At 38.8% G+C, this 22,391-nt stretch overlaps 1 protein-coding gene across 5 annotated transcripts; it reads right to left on the bottom strand.

Moving 5' to 3' along the window:
• Positions 1-94: 94 nt before the first annotated feature.
• Positions 95-22,318, bottom strand: LOC105385381 (GATOR complex protein Iml1). Of its 5 annotated transcripts, none has more exons than XM_048623407.1 (27): positions 22,099-22,318; positions 21,839-21,976; positions 21,459-21,628; positions 20,878-21,144; positions 20,565-20,707; positions 19,327-19,514; positions 18,358-18,835; positions 17,935-18,083; positions 17,152-17,334; positions 15,370-15,522; positions 14,861-15,022; positions 14,181-14,195; positions 12,896-13,113; positions 12,404-12,615; positions 9,140-9,314; positions 8,534-8,731; positions 6,344-6,427; positions 5,143-5,222; positions 4,157-4,228; positions 3,760-3,958; positions 3,406-3,511; positions 2,864-3,085; positions 2,209-2,369; positions 1,700-1,868; positions 926-1,184; positions 637-733; positions 95-393 (listed from the first exon to the last, which is right to left on the bottom strand). In XM_048623407.1, exons 1-27 carry the CDS (start codon positions 22,139-22,141, stop codon positions 190-192), a joined length of 4,545 nt encoding a protein of 1,514 aa, XP_048479364.1. In that variant the 5' UTR covers positions 22,142-22,318; the 3' UTR covers positions 95-189. The 5 variants fall into 5 exon arrangements, with proteins under 5 accessions (XP_048479364.1, XP_048479366.1, XP_048479367.1 ...); XM_048623409.1 differs by lacking the exon at positions 5,143-5,222 and adding an exon at positions 4,573-4,616; XM_048623410.1 differs by lacking the exon at positions 6,344-6,427.
• Between the last annotated feature and the right edge of the window lie 73 nt (positions 22,319-22,391).

Below are 22,391 nucleotides of genomic sequence, written 5' to 3'. Positions count from 1 at the left end.
AGCTATTTCATATAGCGTGGATAAGTTATAATTTACCTATACAGTACAGTTATACAAATATGTAAACGCAATAAAAGAAGATAGGAGCAAGTACAGTTGCTTTTTAAATATATTTTACAAAATGATACCATATACAATAGTTTTAATTACAATTTTAACATTTACTTTGGCTTATAAAGTGATTATATTTCATCGTGCTTTGATTCCGTGGGCCTTCTCCTTGAGCTCCCAGCATTGATCCCAGAAAAGAGTCAGTCTTTGTTCATGATTAGCGCAGAAATGTTTGAAGTCCCGAAGCACCCTGATCTGGAAGGCGTCATCACCGGTGGCCGGAATCTGAGACCATTTCCATTTCTTTGAGATCATGTGGTTCCAGGACCACAAGAAACCCATCTGGAACAGAAAAAGAGCCGTCAAACCAAAACACTCATAATGAATGGAGAAGAATACTGGTAGAGAATGTTCTTAGCATTAAGTCCACCTGATTGTACATCTACTTTTGTAAATTATGCAATAAAAGTATAAATAAATGGACCCAAATCTATTATAGTTAACGATGCCGATGCAGACTTTATACTTGGTAATGTGTAAAAGCTAAACTAAATAAAGAACTTATACAATTATAAAGGTTTATACCCGTCTACTGTTATCATAGTCGTTGTTGCAGCCAACATGGCGGGTGAAGTTCAGTGGCTTGTGCGGACTCGGGGCTATCTCTGGATGAACTGGATATCTGGAAACAACAACATTTATTTAAACAAAGAATATATTAAAACGCAGAACTCAGGCGTCTCGCATCCGAGCGCCTTAATACTCCTTTATGAGCTATCTTTATCCAAGCACTACCAGCTACGCTAGTCTAAAGTCGTCAGATCTACTGACTGAAAGGTGTACCAAGTAATAAAAACACATAATTAATTATTACCTGCCAGCATTCAACGGCTTATTCACCGGTCGCGAGGTCAAAGTCTTCGGTTCGTGCTTGACCGTGGTAGGTATCAGTATGAACATATTCCCTGTGACATGCACATACAGGTGATCTCCTACTGTAGCGCTACTGCCGTTGCCCCACGAGTCTTGTTCTAGCGATGTGCTCTCGACTGTACACTTGATGAAGCCGAATCGCCCCACTATGGCCTCTTGGAACAGGAATAGCCGCTCGAGCCACGTGTCTTCGGGGAAACCTTCAGGAAATATGGTACATTTCATAAATATGTATCATAGAACAGAATAATTTAAACATTAGCTGGTTTGAGCAGGAAAAAGTTTGAACAAATAAGACCCGCTGGTCATTTGGATCGAAAGTATTATAAAACTATGCAATATACGTAGTTCAAAACGAAACTGAGTTTTATGAGAAAGCTACGAAGTTCAGATTCTACAAAGTGGAAAAAACCATTTCATTTGGAACCTGCTGTGCCACTACCTTTACAGAACGTTCAGGAGCTTTAAGTACCTATCGCAAAATGCACCGCGGAGATCAGAATTCTGTCAGCCGCTCGGCCCCACAATAGAATTCCGTAAGACTATGAAAATAACTAAAGTACACAAGCCTGGCTGTATCTACATCTGTTAACAGACGGCCATCATCAATTCAATTCCCCACCTTCAAACAGAAGTGTTCAAAGTGACAAAATTTAAGTTCCTTCCAGAGGGCAATACTTCCAGCCAACTTATATCTAAAGTAGGTAGACCTCACCTTCAAACAGCGCGGCATTGTCCCGGAGTAGTCCCTCAACATGCAGTGGCACGTAGATGGGCCCCCGCAGCGGGTCGGACTTGGCGGTGAAGGGCAGCGCCAGCGGGTCCGCCGGGATCGGCACCATCTGCAGCCGGCAGTTCTGGGCTTTGCGCGCCCACCCGAATATCTGTGGAGTAATTTTGTTATGGTTTGGTGACTTTTGAGTCAGGCTTCTATATACAGAGTTAGGTATTTTATCTTTTTCAGGACCTATAATCTATTTCTAAGTACACATATCGCGGCCCTGTGGAGTTATGTTCTATACATAGTATAAAAATGCGATAATATTCAAGTTCCGTGCCTTGCTTGGTCCAGCCCAATAACCATCATTCCAGTGAATTAATTATCCAATGCTACAACTTATTTATATGTTCTATTGTATTCTCTGTGGTTGTGTAAATACCTGCACCTGGCTCTCTCGAATGGAACCTCTCATAATAGGTACTTTAGATATAATATTCGCTCACCAGTTCAGCGACGATGTTGCCCGAGGCGACGGCCCACTGGATGCACATCTCGTACGCCTGGTCGGGCCGGAACGTGGCCTGGTAGCGCGCGTGCCCCCACTCTATGCGGTCGCTCTTGTTGTTTATGTCGATGTCGAGGTGCGTGTTCTTGTATAAAGGCACTGTGGGGAGAAATTTTTAAAGATTAACTATCTATATTTTGGAATAATTGATTATAAAATAAATTATTTGAATATATAGCATTCCCCGCTGCGTGAGTACAAAAAATTTACAGCGAAAAGCGGGGGACTGGGGAGTCAACTCTGACTACCCCTTCGTTCGGGGATTACAGTCGAGGGCATAAACACCACTTTAAACGAGTTTGTCGTCATCTCTATAACGGATGGATAAATAAATAACATTGATATATTATAGCTTGGCACTTTCACCATCTTATGTTTTCATAACTATATCGTTTAATAGAACAAAACTTAATTGATCACCACTTACTATCAGTATCATTGCTCATATTCATATAGTTGGGATTGATATCGTCACACAGGAAGGCGGGTACCCTGGTCTCATCAGTGACCGCTGTGGACGCTTCCCTTATGTCTATAGCTCCCAGAATAGGCAGACTTATCCAGAGAATTTCTTACAGAATTCAACCACTTACTATCAGTATCATTGCTCATATTCATATAGTTGGGATTAATATCATCACACAGGAACGCAGGCACCCCGGTCTCATCAGTGACCGCTGTCGACACTCCACTGATGTCTATAGCGCCGGCGTCTGAAGGCAGAAGTGGGGAGCGCGGGCCCAGCACTTCTACCTCCATCCACTCGTTCTCGAAGCTTTGCAGGTCGCCCAGTGGTTTCACGTAGTCTGTTAATTCTGGAATTGGTAAAGATTATTTAATAGCAAAAGCTTTCAGTAAATACCAAAGGTGTTTTTTATGGGATGCACGAAACGAGCCTTCTCGGGTGCATGACGTATCATCTGTTCGTTTTTTTATATGTATACGGCTGAGACTTTTATCTCATTGGAAAATATTTTCGTCACTGCGACAAATCCTAGTCAAGCTCAGTGAGAGCTATGTAGTCCGCTAACGGTTTAGGGTTTTTATATCGTGTCAAATAGTTGTAGTTTAAATTCAGTCAGTAACAGCAGAATTATCCACATTTTCGACGGATTATTGAGAAAATGATACAAACCTTTATCTTTCTTCTGCGGCAGTATGTGGTACATGTAGTAGCCGACGACGAACCTCTTGTACGTGTCTCCAGACGCGTGGCAGATCAGCTTCTCTTGCAGCATTTTCTGTAATCATATTGATAATATTGGTTGTTAATACTCATTGTCAAAAAGGTGTATTTTACTAACATTCTTCTTACTACCTTCAGAAAAGTTACTTTAGGTTTCATGTTTCATTAAATAGCTGCTCAGGATAAGCGTTGCGTAGACGAGAAGTATATCAAGCTCTGTGGCTTGATTACGAAGGACTAAATGATCGTTGTTTGTATTAACTAAACCCCTATTTCAATTCAATACAATGAAAATCCACTCACCTCCATAATAGCCGTAGCCTTCTCCGTGGTACACCCCTCCATGTTAGCCACGAGCCAGTGTATGGCGTATATGGAAACGAAGGCCTGGGAAGGAAGACTGACGGTTTGTTGTAAGAAACCCACTCCAAGGGTTGGACTGCGCATGCGTTCGATTATGCTTGATAGTGGCGCGTTGGATTTCAGCTTTGGTTCTTGCACTCTGTGGAATGAGGGCTATTTTAGAAAAGGTGGTTGTTTGTGAGCGAGTATGTAGAATGAAGATTGCATAATTAAGTTATGGGTATAGAATACATATGAAGTTGCTTTCTTTTCTTTAACTTGTCTCTTGTGAAGTATTGTGTGTGAAGTATTTGATCTTGATACTTTTACGTTGTATAATAATTTATTTTATATTTACCCTTCATCGTACGTGTCATCCATTTCTCCGGACTGTGACTGCGTTCTTTCCAACACAGTTTTGGCGGTAGATCTGAAATATTAACAAGTGTTTGATAATGGTACTTAATTAATACATACTCATGTAATACCGACCTTTTTTCCTTATGAGGCCTCTACAAACTAGGTGAATTTATGATGTGGGTAACTAATATATTTATGAGAAAAACATAAAGATGATGATGAAGAATTATTGGAGAACAGAAAAGATAGTAAAGCACAAAGAGCTGAATATCATTTAAAACAGATTCAAAGATCCACCATCACCTAAATACATATTTATTAATATTTTTTTGACAATTATTTATAACTATAACTGATTGTAGAGGTAGGCAACTAGGCACAGCGAAGGAAGATGGATGCATGATAGCCACTTACCTGATCGGCTGACTAGTGTTTAGTGACTTAGTGGGTGACAATTGCTGCAATGAAACATTCAAAAGGAATAAGAAACGAGAAAGCGCAAGTGAATCGATGAAGCTCAAAGGAAGAACACACAGAAGAGCTGAGAAAAAGAAAACAAATAATAAATACATAGTTTATACAGAAAGTAAAATATAAAACATGAAGAAATAAGGATAAATTCTACAGAACAACACTACAAAAGCCACACAGATGATGGGGTGAAATAGGCAGCCACATTCACAAGCAAAGCCGGATTATGATGAATATGGTGCAAATGTAACTAGACTTCTATCTATAACTAATGAACTATCGAACCAACCAGTCTTATCGCTTCCAATGGAGGTTTTTTATAAATCATTTAGGTTCGATGTTGAGTTGGGGTTTATACTTACCTACAGAAAGTATTTCTATAAAAATTATTATGGTTAACCAAAGAAAAACAATAAGCCAAGAGTACAGGTGCGCCATAAACAGCTGGGTAAAATAAACCAAGTAGTAAACAGTGAGTGGTTATGTATAGATAGTGTTGTGTGGTATACTGACACGGCGTCTAGTCTCAGCCGGGGCCGGTCCGGCAGACGGGTGCTGCCAATGCGCTCCCGAAATGGTGACGACACTCCTGCCTACACACAACACATTTTTACAACAACTATTATATATATTTTTCATATAATATATACTATAGTCTATACAATATACGTTGGGATACCTAAAGGTACGAGTTTGACTATCAAAGAACTAAAAGTTAAGAAGCTCGCAAACGTATATCACATTGTTAGAGGTGCAAGTCTCGTGCAGGTTCAATATGCATAATTTTATAATAAGCAGTGCAATTATACGGTGCACATGTGCAAACTAATGCGTGCTCTGTCACGGTATGAAGCTCCACTATACTGTGGATAACTACTTGTATATATAATTATATATTTTCAGATATATAATTCTAGCTTCTGAAGATCTGACACCAAGTGCAGGTTACAAGAGTGGTGCTCAGGTGTTGGTTGTACCAATATTATCACTACAGCACTGTTGTTTATAAAATTATGGGAAACAGTGATTAAGTGAAGTGGTTTTATTGAAACTCTGTTATTAATTTTAGTCGTTTAAATGTTTTAGTGGTTAATATAACACACTTTAATATCGTGATAAAGTGATTGCAACTTTAAACCTACCCTTAATTTTGAAATTGGATACTAATATTGTGCGCGGAATGCCACAAAATAGAATAACTAAACTTGGAAACTTTGCCAAAGGAAGTAGAAATTAAATATGTAATTAAAGCAAACAAACTTACAGGCCTCACACACGATTAACTTATTTGAATATGAATATGTACCTTATGTAAAAGACATAGATACTAATTGAAAGGAAATGGAGGAAGAGGGGTGTCATTATATTGATGTGTACAAAGTCTTTGATTAAATATGCAAATACTCGAGCTTGAAAAGGCAATCCGTTTAACAACGAATGTATCTGTATAAAGCATTCTTCTAAGGTGTGGGTCTAATCTATACAAACATCAAGGCCTGTAAAGTTTGTTTGCAACATTCACCTAAGGCTAAAGACCCGAGATCTCAATTCGCCAGCAAAACTGGAGGAAAAGTACATAACAAAATCATTCAACAAACTAAACTCCAAAATGTATTGGCCACAAAAGTACCAGGGCGCTAGAACTTCAACAGAAGTAGTTCCAGAAGTTTCGCTGGCGAATTGTCCCCGGTTTTCTCCTAGCGGTAAAGGATACCTGCATGTTCTGCCTACTGAGGATGGAGGTGGAGTGCCTGCGCTGCGTCAGGGAAGCGTCCAGTGAGCTCATCGGCGGGACCCCCTGACATAAACAGACAAGGTCGCTACTACCCGAGTGGGAGCCTCGCCTGGCGCTAGCAGGGAATCAAGTGGAACCTTGTCGTAGTGACGCGGTTGTAAGATTTGTGGACTTGTTTGTGAAATTGAAGCGGTATGTTGTTTGTCAGAGTCAGTCTGTTGGTGGGAGTGATTGATCTCAAATGAATGAGGAAATTATTTTGACTACTTTAGGGACCAATATGTATAAGTAGATAGTTATTCTACTGCCAATTAATAATTAGGTGTTTTTTAGTTTAAGCAAAGTTAAAGAAGTCAAACCAAACCAGGCGAGACTCACAGTCGGGCGAGAGACCATGGAAATAAACTTTGTAAAGTTTGAAAATCTAAACGCCGCGAATGTTGCCTTGGGATAGCTGTTTTCAGTGCTTATTCAGAGCCATAAACATTACAGTTTATAATTTTATTATTTGATAGATATTTGTTCCATGCAGGACCCAATAAAATCATTATTTACTTAAAGATGGAATGTCAGTTAGCGTGTAGAATGTAGACAATCTTATTATATATTCTGACTTCGACAAATATGTAAAGTATGATTTAACAAACCATTAAGTTAAATATGAGATTCTTTCTTACCAAAGTTACGGCTTTAAACAAGGCACTATACAGCTTCTAGCTCCGTTGAACGATAGCTTTCCCAACAATATGTCGAGAACGCACGTCTGTAAGGCTTTTATTGGCGCCAGAAGATCGAAGTAGGTGTTCCGAAAGAGATCCTAACTCAGTGCAAGCATAGAATCTGTATCCATCACCTTTTCTACATTTATCTACTATATTTACTTATTATATTTTCAACAAAATCGAGCCATTGTTTAAAAGTTTTTTTAAGTAAGTTAAATAAAATTGAACTCAAGTTTGTCTTTTATCAACCTTGGCTCGTCTTTGTGTCAATACATAATTCAATTATTAATCACATGCAAACGGACTCAAACAATAAATTCCAATAAAAATCACAAATATATACTTAATATTTGATGCAACATAGAAAATATGTATGAAACATAGTGTAGTGAACATTATATTTTATGTAAACATCATGCTCACATAAAGTGCAACGTTGTCGTTTTATAAAGACGACAATTCTGTTTCATTTGACTTGGTACCGTACCCCAGTGCAAGTTTCCATATTTAATTAATACTAAAAAAAGTTACCATTCTTTTGCATACAAATCAGCGTCTCTGGCTGTAACTGTAATATAACTAAGGACATTTAAGATGTACTTATAATTTTTTTTATGAGAACGATAACATTTTTTGGTATTTTATATAAACTTACACTAGGGTACAGAACACAAAAGCTTACTTTACAATAACAATCATGCAACATTTAGAGCGAAATAAAATGAAATTTCATGTTTGAGGTACCATTTAGAAGTTCATTAAAGATATCAGTAAATGTAAATTGTTTAAGCCAAGTAGATCTCCTTAAAACGATGCATAGTCTTTCATTATGAATGGACTTTATCGGTGAGTTTCGATTAAGGAGATTTGAAGTTTATTTGGGTTATAATCAACTCCATGCTTACTACGTTGTTATTTAATTATACTGGTGCATATTATGCTTCGGCATGCCCATACAAAGAGGATACAATATCAAAAAGGAAGTTATTTCATTGAAGCTCCTAAATAAAAGGATATGTTTTCAACGAATGTAGATGTATAATACTAACTTATTTTAGTACTTTATGTAGGTATATACTAGGTACTAAACTACACAATTGAGATACATGCTACATTTTAAGATAAAATGTGACTATGGTATACTTAATGTAATATCAGACTAATTACAATTTTACTCAAAAATTTCGCTGTGGCATTTAAAAATAACCAAAATAGATGACACCAAAATCGAAGGCACGATTTATCGATTCTTTCAAGAAAATAAATTGTACCAAATTAAATGGTAAGCGATTAGGTAAACATTTTAATAAATAAATTCGCTTTGATACCACTTCAAATTCAATGCTCAATTTTGACCAATCGCAACCCCGATTACGGTACCAACAATATCCCAAAACCCCAAAAAACTAAACCCTAACTCCTTAAAATCAGACTGAAAGTGACTTACCCGCTGCTTGTTGGGTCTTTTGACCTTGTTAAAGTAGAGTTCCGTCATCTTGAGGAATCCCTCCGTGAGTTGCTCAAGGTCCTGCCGAGTGGGCGTCGGGTAGATGTCACAGTGGGTGCCCTCGTCTTCGAGAATCTGCTTGGTGGCCGGGTTGTTCATAGGCAGGAGTAGGGTTCTGAAGCGCCAGTATTTTAGGCCCTGGAATTGGTTTTGTGAAGTCATATAGTTTTTGTATTAATAGTTTGTGAATTAATGGCACTACAGACTACATTACTTCAGCTTCAGTTCAATATTTTATACCTAAGTAATCAAAAGCTTGGTTAAAAGCGGTGCACGACAGGAGCAATCCCCGAGTGTATTAACTGTATCTCATAAAAGTCCGGCGCAACCTAGTCAATCAGAGACTAGCAACATTATGTATCTGACTGGGTAATCCTGTCACCACAGTGGCGAACCCTAGTGTCGCTGTAATGTTTGTCACTGACACACTAACGCTTGCTTAAATTTAAAAAAAAAGTATTACGGCTTATTTTTATGTTTCTTTTGTTAAGTCAGCCAGATAAATTACATAAGTAACCTTTTCTAACAACCAGATGAGCTTGGTACCTGATCAAGAGCGAAGTCGTTGTCCCCGCGTGTACAGATATAGTGGTCCATGTAGTTCCAGTTATAGTTCTCCAGTTTCTCCGTAGTGAAGGAGACCCACGAGACCTCGTATGTGTCGTGGTTGGGCGCGTGGAACCGGTACCGGTAGTGGATGTTGAACGGGGGGTACGGGTGTCTGGAAAGAGCAATCATTATCATTATCAGCCGATGACATAACAGTGAACTGAACTGGAACAAATTGTATAGAATATACATTTTATTCTAAAGTGTAGTATGTATCTTAAGTTTGTAGTTTAGAATCTAGCCAAGAAGTACAAAAGGGCTGTAGAACAGCCATAATAAAGTTCACTGTGAGTTTGTCGCAGCCGGCCGCGTTACATTACGGCTGGCCGCATTACATAACAGGGCCGCTTTGTAATGCGCCGGTTCAACGTTTAGCCGGATTGTCCTTTCCATACGTTCTTCAATACGGCGGCCCACGTTTAGCCACATCGTACGTCTACTGTAATTGTAGGGTGACCATGACCATACTTATAAAAAAAGCAACGTTTGAATTAAAAAAACTTTTTAATTAATCACTCATAGGTTCTCATTTAATTAATCTCATCATATTCTTCATACGAATTTTTTTACTAGCTTACATCATTTTATCTCTTCCACCGTGGCCGGTTTCCTTATGGACTTCCATCAAAGTATTAAAATATTGTTCCATCGGCACAACTCGGATATTAGGATCTTCCGGTTTATTTTTCTTAAAGATCAAATAATCTTCGCCGGCCACATTCATGATGTCATATTTTTTTCCCCAGTAATATTGTGTTGAATTCCGCCCACCACCAGAATCCATGGTCACTTTACCTGTTTTGACGTGCATCATAACCTCCAAAACCCGGTCCTTTGTCCATGGTTTCTTCACTGTCCCACATTGAGCTGAATAGAAATTATTTAACTGCACGTTAATTTTTTTCTTAAAGTCACTGTCCACTAATGTATTTATCACCTTTTCTTCATTTAAAACACTAATTTCTTCGCAATTTTGTAACACATGAACTGTATCCGACGCCATTGTTGTTGTTATGTCAGAATAGAGAATAGAAACTAAAAACTTTCAAAGCGGTGGCTAATTCCTAGCCGTATTACATTACGGACAGCCATATTGGAGACTACGGCTGGCCGCATTACATGACAGGGCCGCTTTGTAATGCGCCGGATCAACGTTTAGCCGGATTGAATACGGCTGCATGAAATTTCGGCGGATTGTAATCGACGGCGTGCGTCCTTCAATATGGCTGGCCGTAATGTAATACGGCGAGGAATATAGCCGCCGCTTTGAAAGTTTTTATTTTCCATTTTTAACACTCGTGGCGCTGCCTGACATTACAACAACAATAGCGTCGTATACAGAATTGTTAGTTGTTCGTTACAAAATTGCGAAGATATGAGTGTTTTAAATGAAGAAATCGTGATAAATACGTTAGTGGACAGTGACTTTAAAAAAAATTTAACGTGCCGTTAAATGTTTCTATTCCGCTCAATGTGGGACAGTGAAGAAACCATGGACAAAGGACCGAGTTTCGGAGGTTATAATGCACGTCAAAACAGGTAAAGTGCCCATGGATTCTGGTGGTCGGCGGAATTCCACACAATATTACTGGGGCTAAAAATATAATATCATGAATATGGTCGGCCAACTGTCTTAGATCTCAACATATAAATGATTATTTCATAATATATTATTTCATAATATTGTAGTAAAGTATTTTAGCCAAATAGCATAGTATTTTATAAATACGTTGCTTAATTCTAAAGCTTATTATTTTATTTACTATATTAGTGTCTATCATAACAATTCTAGACTAGTAAAAAATTTTGTATGAAGAAACCTATGAGTGATTAATAAAAAAGATTTTTAATTCAAACGTTGCTTTATTTTATAAGTATGGTCATGGTCACCCTACAATTTCAGTAGACGTACGATGTGGCTAAACGTGGGCCGCCGTATTGAAGAACGTATGGTAAAGAGAATCCGGCTAAACGTTGATCCGGCGCATTACAAAGCGGCCCTGTCATGTAATGCGGCCAGCCGTAATGCAATGCGGCGGATTATACGATCCGGCTGCGACGTAGACATCGCATCATCTGCTAATACAAATAGATTTAGCGATGAGCGCCATAACATTCTGTCCTCGGCCTTACTGATTCAACGAAAGAGTATGGTAATTCAATTAAAGAATTGCTATGATAACAGAACAGTATGGATATGGATAAAAATGATAGGGTAGTGCATGGTATACAGATAATAATATAAAATTAAAATACCCTGTAACATGTTGTGTTGAAATAAAGTAGCAAAGTTATTGACAATCCTACGTCACAATAACTTATTGTGACGTAGGATAGTCACTCTGAGAAAAGAGGACCAGCTTTTATTAGACTAGCTAGACTATGGACACTAGTATCTACTAATAGCAAAGAACTCTGGGAAGATACCGTGGCTTGTATCCGACGGACACAAAACCTTCAAAAATATTATAAAAAGGCCTGTGTCACTCACACAGGTACTAGTTATTATTCTGTGCCGTGGAAATGTTTAGACTGTGTATTATGAACGGACGTTAAACACAACCATACCGCGATGTAGAATGCGTGCATTTAGCGCCATCTTCATGTAGTAATGAGAACTATACCTTGTTTCACGGGAAAAGACATCTGACAGGACCCTTATTACATTCGAATAAGGGTAGTTTTTGTTTGTATCATATAGTGTTGTTATTTAAAATAGTTAATAATAAAATTAATGTTTTCGATTGCAGTGTGATTGCAGCTATTTTACAAGAGCAAACTTTTCGGAAAATACACTGCGTCAAAGTAAACTTTAGTTTTTTTTCGTCATGCACAAAATATCTGCTCTTTTATAAGATTAAACGCAAGTTCGCAAGAAGTTTATGTAATAAACGCTAAAAACAGCCGTTTCTAGCGGAAACGACCTCAGGTTCCACAATCTAGGTACATGGTATTGGGAGGTAGGTTCTAAAAATTTAATTGCTTTTCATTCTCATCTTCATTCTCACATGAAGAGAGAGGGCGTGAAACCTGGCAGTTTTAGTAAAAGCAATTTCAATGGAAGTTATTATTTATTTTCAATTGTAGGTGCCAGTTGGGTTAGAGTTTAACCTTAATATAAAACGTCGTACTAATAAATGTGGCACTTAGATAGGCTTCTTCATAATAATTTAAAACAAATACATCAGAATATCATCTTACCTGGGCCGATATCTCGTAACAGTGATGGTAGAGCCGACGAGAGTAAGTTTGTGGAATATCCTGCCGATGGAAAGCAGGAATCTCTTGGTGGGCGCTAGGTTCGCAGTTTTGCCGCTGTGAGGCGCCACTTTCGACGGCGGGGGCGCTGGCGTCGACGGGCAATGGGCTTCGATCACGTCATTCTCGTTTATACCCACTATTAGTTGGAAACCCTGGAAAATGTCATGAGTTATGTAATATTCTGTGTCAGATTTGCAATCAAAGCTTTATAGCATAATTCTCCATCTAGTAAATAAGACGAAGATTTGTTATCTGTGATGGCTTAGGCACATACAGAGATTTAATGGTGCACCTAGGTTTTGATTGTGTTTTACGCAACATAAGTTAACTGGATAGGGTAGGTTAAGTACTAGTACAATTTCTAGTACAAATAATGCACTTAGCGGAGTAATAAAGCGTGGTGAATGATATAGATAAAAATATACATCATACCTGTGCCAATCTCTGTGAAACCAGCTCCTTAAACACTTCAGAAGTCGTCAACGGGTTCTTATAAATAGCTCTGTTCTGTGCGAAGTCAGCATTCACATCATCCGGTAGCAGATTATAGTCCGAGACTAAGTAGTCGTTCTGTAGAGACCGCTTGTCGGGGAAGTAATCCGTGGTTATAGGGAGACACGCCGGTATGGTCAGAGATTTCCAGTCCACGCCTGTTTAGGGAGTGGAACGTTCTAGAGTTTTATTGTTATGGTTGGGTGGTTGGTAATAAGGGACTGTTATGGGTAGTTTTGTTGTTAAAACTTGGTTTGTTTGTTAGTAACTTGATGGTTGCAGTGGGGGATGTGCATGAAAAGTTTGACAAACATGAACCAAATATTGGTGTCTTATTTTTTTAGATGAATAAGTTTATGCATTTTATCCCACAATGTTAAATTATGTTTATTGTTAAGATTTTTAGTTCCTTCCTTCCCTCTGAATGACGCAATAAATAGGTTACATGCAAGTTAACTACTTTGATAACAAAAACATGCAGTATATTAAAATAAACTAAATGTGTTAGGCATTAAGGCATTGTTTCTCTTGCATCGAGGACACTTTATTAACTTTATCATTAACTAAAGAGACTTTTCCCCTTCCAAAAGCAGCAGCATTACCATACCTAAAATAGCTCCCTTTCAGTACAATTTAGCACTAAGATCGTATCTGTACCAGTAAATATTGAGCTCTAGTTTCCAATCAAAAACTTTCTACTTAATTTTCTTATATTCTCTTAAGTGGAATATCTTACAGAATCCCACATAGATTTGATTCAATATCTATATACTAATAAAAACACCAATGTTTACTGGTAGAATCTTACAGTGTTCACTTATCCGACCGCTGCGCCGCGCCGCAATCAACGAGTAAAACAGTCAGCATATATTGAATAAAATATTCAAACCTTTATTACCATCATTGTAGAATGTAGAGTATTGTAGAGGTATTATGTTGGTATTTACTCGTATATCTTTTTTACTGCGGATTTAGATAGGTCTCCAACCCGACTTAGTTGCGATGCACTCTTTATAGCTCTGGGACAAAAATCACCTATACAATCTCTTTTCATCAAATCCCATATTATATCTTCACGTTATTAGCGGCGGCGACGGTGGGTAAAGCGCCTTAGTGTAAATAGTGCTGAGCTTAAAGGCCATCAACTGCTAAATAACTACATAAAATTGAAGCGACAAGGCAACAAAGTTATCTACTCTGTGCGTATCCAATGAATATATCAAACCTATGGCTCTGCTTGCTTTGTCGTCGAGTTCGTTGCAATGGGAAAATGGCAATGCCGCGATTTCATGAAACATTAGAAATAAAATGTAATTTAGTAATGGTTGTTATTTGTTATTGCGGTCATGTGTATATGATTTTATATGTACAATTTACATTATGCCAATGTTTTGTTTCATCCACGGTTTTTATGGATAGAAAATTTTACAATAGGTACAAATTATGTAAATTTTATAGTAGAAAACAGTCTATGGCTTTAGGTTTCATCGCCTCACAGTTTGCGTTTTTGACGAACCTTGAAACCCAAGAGTCACCTCATATTTAGGAAGGACCTATAATTATTCTACAAGGTGGAAAAGATAGACCCGGCAGCAAAGATACTTATCATAGCTTTTACAAACATCCTTATATACACATACGGAATTTCCAGTAGCTTTGACGGCTATGATTATTATCTTTTCCACCCTGTACACACATTAAACATTAACCAAGGACAGTCACATCAGCTAAAGCGACGTCACTCACAAAACACATCACGGCAAAATCTACACAAAAGTCAGCAACAGTTATTCAATTCGCTTCTCTACAGGCTGTTGCAAAAAGGGTGTACTAAGCCGAAACTAGGTGTACTAACACGTAGGTTTCGGCTTAGTATACCCTTTAGGCAACACCCTGTATACATACCAGTGGTAAGGGCGGGGGTCCACTCCTGCTCTCCCGTGGCGCCCCACAGTAGCGCTAGCGAGGCGTTGTTGGTAGTAGAGACTGTCGGGGCGGCGAGCGCGGCGCCTAGCACGCTCAGTGCGCCTGAAGCGCTTATCACGCGCTTTCGACTCATCATGTTACCTGGAAATAGGAATTTATTGTGTGTTGTTTTGTAAGGAATGCGGTTGCCGATTGTCTGTGAGGTCGGCTAAGCAATATAGTTAGAACCCTGGAAATGAATAAGTAATAATTTTAAGTACTTATAAAATATATTTAGAAGTAAAGTTTTTATATCTTTCTTCTTCTACATTCTCTTAGATATGATACCTATTTTTAGCTAACGCAGATAGCATGGCAAGTCCTTCAGCCCACTGGACCGACGCAACGAGCAAGACCGTAGACCGACTCCTTGCGAGATGATGTCCATCAGTGTATGATAAGGACTTCGGAAAGTAGCGTATTTTCAAATATAAAATAGCTCCACTCACCATCAACCTGATACACGGGGTGGTTATTATTGACCACTCCATTCTCCTTAGACACGGGGGTATCGCTTCTCACTTCCACTTCTGTCTTAGAAGCCGCCTCGCCCGCCGGCCGCGCCTGGTAGTGGTGCTGTTGAATCAACACTCCCGTTGGACCTGCGGGGTAATGATTAGTGTTATACGTTGTATAATATAGCATAAGCCCTATGACAGCTGTCAAATCGAAAACCTTTATTTGTCATTCGTTCACATTCAATGAAACTGAACGTTATCAATCAATCAATCTTTGTTTGTGGATTTTTGCCGTGTGTGACTAACACAGCAAATTCAACTGAACGTTATTTACCAGGCATAAACAAATGTGAATCAAACCAGCGAGAACATACTACACTTTCTGTCAAACAGTTTACGCTCATTCCCGCTAGAGGCGCTACTTTGTATGCAACACAGATTTTAGCACCTGCACTGATATCTATTAGCGTCATAGTTTGCGCTATTTAAGCTATGTTTATTGGGTCTAGTGACCTTAAAAAACATAGGTTTTCGTTCAGAATTCATCGATACATTACCTTTAGGAAAGATATGCGTCCACCGCCTCCTATTACTCGTGAGCTTGACGGTGACGTGCGAGGGGTCGAAGGGGTTGATGAGCGCGCGGCCGGTGCGGATGACGGGCTTGTGTGACGTCACCCAGCGCGGATGTACTACACTACACTTACTGTCAAACTGTTTACGGTTGTTGTCGCTAGAGGCGCCACTTTGTATGCAACTGTAGCACTCGCGCTGTTTTCTATTAGCGACATATTTCGCACTTTATAGCGCTGCGGATTAGCTAGATTCTTTGACGACAGTTGAACTTAAGAAACCGCTTTTCGTATGGATTCCTTCATAGTTAGACACTCACCTTTAGGAAAGATATGCGTCCACCGCCTCCTATTACTCGTGAGCTTGACGGTGACGTGCGAGGGGTCGAAGGGGTTGATGAGCGCGCGGCCGGTGCGGATGACGGGCTTGTGTGACGTCACCCAGCGCGGGTGTACTACACTACACTTACTGTCAAACTGTTTACGGTTGTTGTCGCTAGAGGCGCCACTTTGTATGCAACAGATTGTAACACCCGCGTTGTTTTCTATTAGCGCCATAGTTTGCGCTGTTAAAATGATGCCAATTGGTAACCTTAAAAACATTGCTTTCTGGTGAGGATTCTCGATAGAGGCGCCACTTTGTATGCAACAGATTGTAGCACCCGCGCTTTTTTCTATTAGCGACATATTTAGCGCTGCGGATTCGTTACATTCGTTGACGACCTGAACTTAAGAAGTAGCTTTCCGTTTAGGATTCATCGATAGCGCCATAGACTTACCTTTAGGAAAGATATGCGTCCACCGCCTCCTATTACTCGTGAGCTTGACGGTGACGTGCGAGGGGTCGAAGGGGTTGATGAGCGCGCGGCCGGTGCGGATGACGGGCTTGTGTGACGTCACCCAGCGCGGATGTACTACACTACACTTACTGTCAAACTGTTTACGGTTGTTGTCGCTAGAGGCGCCACTTTGTATGCAACAGATTGTAGCACCCGCGCTGTATCTATTAGCGTAGCGATTCACAGGTGGCGCTATTATAGTAGTTCTTTGCTTTTCGTAAAGGATTCACAGACAGTCACTCACCTTTAGGAAAGATATGCGTAGATTAGCGTAGCGACTCACAGATGGCGCTATTTATTATAGTGCCGTCTATTAGTTAAGTTCTTTGCTTTTCGTAAAGGATTTATCGCTAGTCACTTACCTTTAGGAAAGATATGCGTCCACCGCCTCCTATTGCTCGTGAGCTTGACGGTGACGTGCGAGGGGTCGAAGGGGTTGATGAGCGCGCGGCCGGTGCGGATGACGGGCTTGTGTGACGTCACCCAGCGCGGGGCGCGCCCCGGCCCGTCCGGGCAGTCGGTCGAGTCGAGAGCGGATCTGCTGTCTGGGGAAGGTGTTTGCTGTACTACCACAAAAAACTTTAAACACTGTTTTACTGGTGTTTAAAACAAAATTTGACAGATTTTGTAGGCGTTTGACAGTGCTAAACTTCTGTTAAATACTGTCTATATTTTTGTGGTAAGGCCCATAGTGTTTGAATGGGAAGGTATTGGGTCAAAGTTAGAGGGTTGCTTTGGGTGTCTTATGTGATCAAATCACGCTTCATTGTATTCTACGGATATCCGTATTTCGTGATATATAGAAATAATCAAGGGAAAGACGGTATTTCGTAAAGGATAGTAACAAAAGCACGACTAAAATAGTAAGCCAAGCCTAAGTGAAAAAAAATCTTTTTTTATTTGAGGTAAAACAGAGGATACGTATATTTTTTGTATATTAAATAATAATTATAGTAGCAATAAATTAAAATTGCATAAGATAAGAATGCATTTTTTAAAAGATAGCATACGTTTCTAAGAGTTAGGGTTTGGGGCTTCCAAATTTCCAATTAGAAAAAATATAACACAAATCAAGAGAAAACAAATTAATATAAACACAATCACACCAACATAAAACTTCTTATCGACCAGCTTACAATACTTACTGCCATTGCTGAGTATATCCGTCAGGCTGTGGTGTATGTCAGGGTCGGACATCTTACGATGGTGCATGGTCGAGGTTGGGGGGCTCTTGCGACTGATGCTCTCTAGACCGGCTACGGAGGTCTTTTTAGTACGAGCCACTCTTTGGACGCTGTAGGGAAATTAATAAATTGTATTGATTATAAAGCTCGCAGAGACAAAAGATAGTTATTGAGCAATTTGTGACGAGTTTTTGTCTTTTACATAACAAAGACGAGTTCGAAATATGTAATTTTAAATTTTTTATCGCCATGAATCAGGATATTAATGAAACCATTCTTTACAAAAAAAAAATAGTTTCACTTTTTTACGGTAAAGATGAAGCTACATTATAATAATGTCTCTCTCTCTCTCTCTGTATCTAAGGAAAGGATATAAATACTTACCAAGTGCTATGCGCAGGCGGCAGCTGGAACACTTGCGCGTCGTACGCGTCGTAATCAAAGATGGCGTTGTGCATATATTCATCCTCCTTCAACAACTTGCCCTTTCGCTCATCCTCATACATCTTTATCAACGGCTCTTGACTCTTCCGCGGCGGGAGTTTGATTCTCGGAATAAAATTAGAATAGGCCACCTTTTTATTCGTCGAATAAAACGACAGGTTAATCCAATGCGGCATGGAGTAGTCATCTATAGAGTTGAGACTGTTGTCTTTATTGTGGAACTTTAATAATGGCACGGCGTGTAAGGGTTGTTCGCCGACGCATACTAGATCGCTTCCGACTCCGTTGTCTATGATGCGTTGTTTGGTGACATTGGTGAGTTCTCTGTCGACCTCGAACACTCCCACTCCCGGGGTGATGACCACGCTGAGTTGTCCCGTTCGGTCGAAGCAACGGTCCAGATAGTGCTTCTCGAATACTGGAATGGTAAGAGTGAGAGTTTTGTGTAGGAGTTTATTGCATACATACATAAATGTTCACGACTGTTATCCCCGAAGGGGTAGTCAGAGTCACCCGCTTTTCGCTGTACATTTGTACTCACGTGATAGGCCGCGAGCCGTATAGCCGTTTTTGAATGAGTACAATGTACTTAGGGTACACATCTAGAATCTGGATGTGCAGTTTGTTGCTTCCATTTTTATTTATGATGAGGGCAGATATCATGGTCAAAGGTTATGACAACAGATAGGACTACAAAAAGTGGGCGTTAAACGGCGTCATAGTTTTAAAAAACATACTGACTCACTGTATTTCATTATCACTAATAATAGCACCAGCTGTATGTTTATTTTAAGGAGTTCTTTGAAACTCGTTATTCTATGGTCACAGTGACAAACCCTAGTCGCACTCTAATGTATTGTGATTTACACCGACACACTAAAAATACCAAATATTTTTTTACATTCTCACCATTCAAACTCATATTCAGCACCTCAAGGAAGTTCCCCTGAGCTGCGGTAGAGTTGATAGCCGTCGGTATCTCCATGTTGGGCCGCTCGTGGTACTGTAGCACTATCTTCTGGTAGTCGGTGAACAGTCGCCGTAGCTGCAGCAGCACATTCGACCAGTCCTCGTACCTCTCGTTCTGGACTGCCACCCTGGTATATAGGATGTCTTGTTAGAGTGGATTTATGAAATGTATGGAATTTTTAAAATGTTGTTACATTGTTTTCCCGTGGCAAAAACTGACAAAAGCAATTAAAAGTATCCCTTTTTACCCGACTGCCGAAGGAGGAGGGTAATGTTTTTACCCGACTGCCGAAGGAGGAGGGTAATGTTTTTCGATTGTATGTTTGTATGTATGTATGTATGTATGTATGTATGTTTGTCTGTTTCTTTGTTACCTCCTGTAGCCTAAACGGCTTGATAGATTTTGATGTATGAAGTATCGTTAGAAGTGTATTGATTGCGCGATGGTTATAGGCTATGACATTACATTAAAATGTACATAGCGCCCTCTAGAGGACATAAAGTGATGATCGAAAAAATTATATTTATCCTACTATGCCGTGAGGGGTATCAAATGAAAGGGCTTGATTAGCACATTACAAAAATATGCATATTATTGTAGGTAAGTACTTATTTAAATCACAACACCAAAATTATTGAAATAAAAAATGTTCATAAACTAAAACTACTGACATAAAATTTCATAAAATAAAAACAAGTAAAAAGTAGTAATAAAAAAATATAATTATAAACAAACAAAAAACCCGACTGCACGCTAAAAAGATGAAAACATCCCCAATGTTAATGGAAAGTATCGCAGGCTTGGACCAACTTGACCGCCACACAATGTATGTACCTATCTAAGTAACATTCAGTTAAATGGTGAACCCTCTGCTGGTCCCCGCCTGCGATACATTCCATTAACATTGGGGCTTGTTTTCATCTTTTTAGCGTGCAGTCGGGTTTTTTGTTTGTTTATAATTGTATTCCTTAATTTATGTTTAGTTTATGCTCTGTTATGCATAGCAGTAATCAATTCACATTGTACCTGAATAATGTATTCAGTATTTCCGTCTTGGCCTTTCCTAGATACGATGTTTTGTATATCATGTTATGAGGCAAGAAACGACGTAATACTTTATAATCAATTAAAAAATGATTGTTAATATGGGGTTATTTTATGGTTTAGTTATTATTACCTGTAAAAATCTTCGTAGAATCTGCCTCTGTAGTCTTGTTGCAAACATTCCCGCATGTGCGGCGGGAACTCTTCTAAGGACTTCGCTTTGTAAAATGTTCTTGAGAATAGCACTATTGTCACTTCATGGTTACTGCCGTTTTTCTGTAAAGAAAGATGTTGTGTTTTATCAATGTCTTTGAGAACACTGGTTCAGATGTTCATTTGTGAAAGAAGAGTATACTTTATCAACTTTCCAAAACCAAGTTACATTATGTGTTTAATAGCTAAATAGCTTTCCCAATTCAGCTTTTAAAATATGAAAGGAATATTACCTTCCACTTAGTGAATAGATCAGCCAGAAATCCATTTACAGCCTTCTCAAAGTACAAGTCCCCGTGTATATCAAAGTCCCACATTTCGGAAGACATTTGAATGAACAAATAAACCATGGAGGTGGAAGATCTGAAGACAATCTTAGTATCCTCTGTGATGACTCCGCAAGCCACTCGGTCACCCTGAGACCACATCTCGTACACTTGACATCTGATTGCACCTCCGCAGTACTCAATCTTCTTGTTCAAATAAACACATGTGCCAACCTGTAAGGGAAAATTGAATAAATATTACATGAGGGAACAATATGCTTGAAGTATTTGAGGGAACTAGTATGATTCAATGCTTAACATCTTTTTCTATGATATTGCCAACAAGCAATCAGTATGTTTTATTATACTATGAGCAGTTGTATTGAGAAGCTTTGTAACTTGTATACCAACACAATTCCAGTAGAACTTTTATCACAAATTTATGCAATATGCAGCCACAGGCTGTCATAACTGTTAAAATATGGTAGATGGGTAGATAAAGAATGTAATAATTTCTGTTTACTATGTTTCATTCATATTTTATTTACCAGGTGATTCTTCAGCCTCCACATTTCAGATCGGCCCATATACTGGTCCTTGAAGGTGAGTTCCACAGAGTCAAGCGCAACATCCGGAATGTTCACAATGTTCACTAGCACATCTGCAAATGTGCGTAACTGGAATGTTGTTGCTATACTTTGCTCAACACTTATGGTATCTGAAATATTGAAACTATTTTTAGTAAATCATTTTCCAATGGCAATAGAATTGTCTTTGCAAGCATATAACTTTCTTTCTTTTTGTTATTGTTATAGTGATTCTATATGAGGGAAAGACCATTGGCTTAGATCTCTGTTAATACAAACATTAAATGTTTGTATGACCTTTGGCTTTAATATGTTATGTTGGTATCTGGATTATTCATTACCTCGTCCTCTATTTGGAACATCCACCTTAGAGACTTGAAGAAGTAGCCGAGGGTAGTCATTTTCAGGGTGATAGATCTCAACAACATCCTTCTCTTTGAGACCCGGATAGTCTTTCAAATTGATTATGAGATCGGCAGCTGAAATTATTGTAAAAGTTTGTATAACTTGCACTTCTTGTACACCACTATAGGTGAATTGTTATTATTAATTAAGTAGCAATAACAATTATTTATTGGAATTTAGGTAGGTATTTACTTACGACTGAAACTAGACTGATGAACAATGAGCTTGAACGACTTCATTGCTAACGGTATGAAATGATCTTTAAACTATAAATTCTATAAAACGCTGAACTAGATTAAATTATAGTACACTCCATCATTATAATTGTCCGTAAGTTAATTAAATTTTATTTGTTTTGATTGTTTTTGTAACACGCAAATATTTTCGTGCTTTTGACATTTCAAAAAATTTAACATAGTGTTGTGACATTGAGTTGAGGAAACTAATCATAATCCATTATCGATGAAATCAAAAACTCGATTTAAAATG

The sequence above is a fragment of the Plutella xylostella genome, chromosome 10 (assembly GCF_932276165.1).
Source record: "Plutella xylostella chromosome 10, ilPluXylo3.1, whole genome shotgun sequence".
Classification (NCBI taxonomy): domain Eukaryota; kingdom Metazoa; phylum Arthropoda; class Insecta; order Lepidoptera; family Plutellidae; genus Plutella; species Plutella xylostella.
Note: the sequence above shows the minus strand (reverse complement) of the source record. Positions and strands in the feature narration are given on the sequence as shown.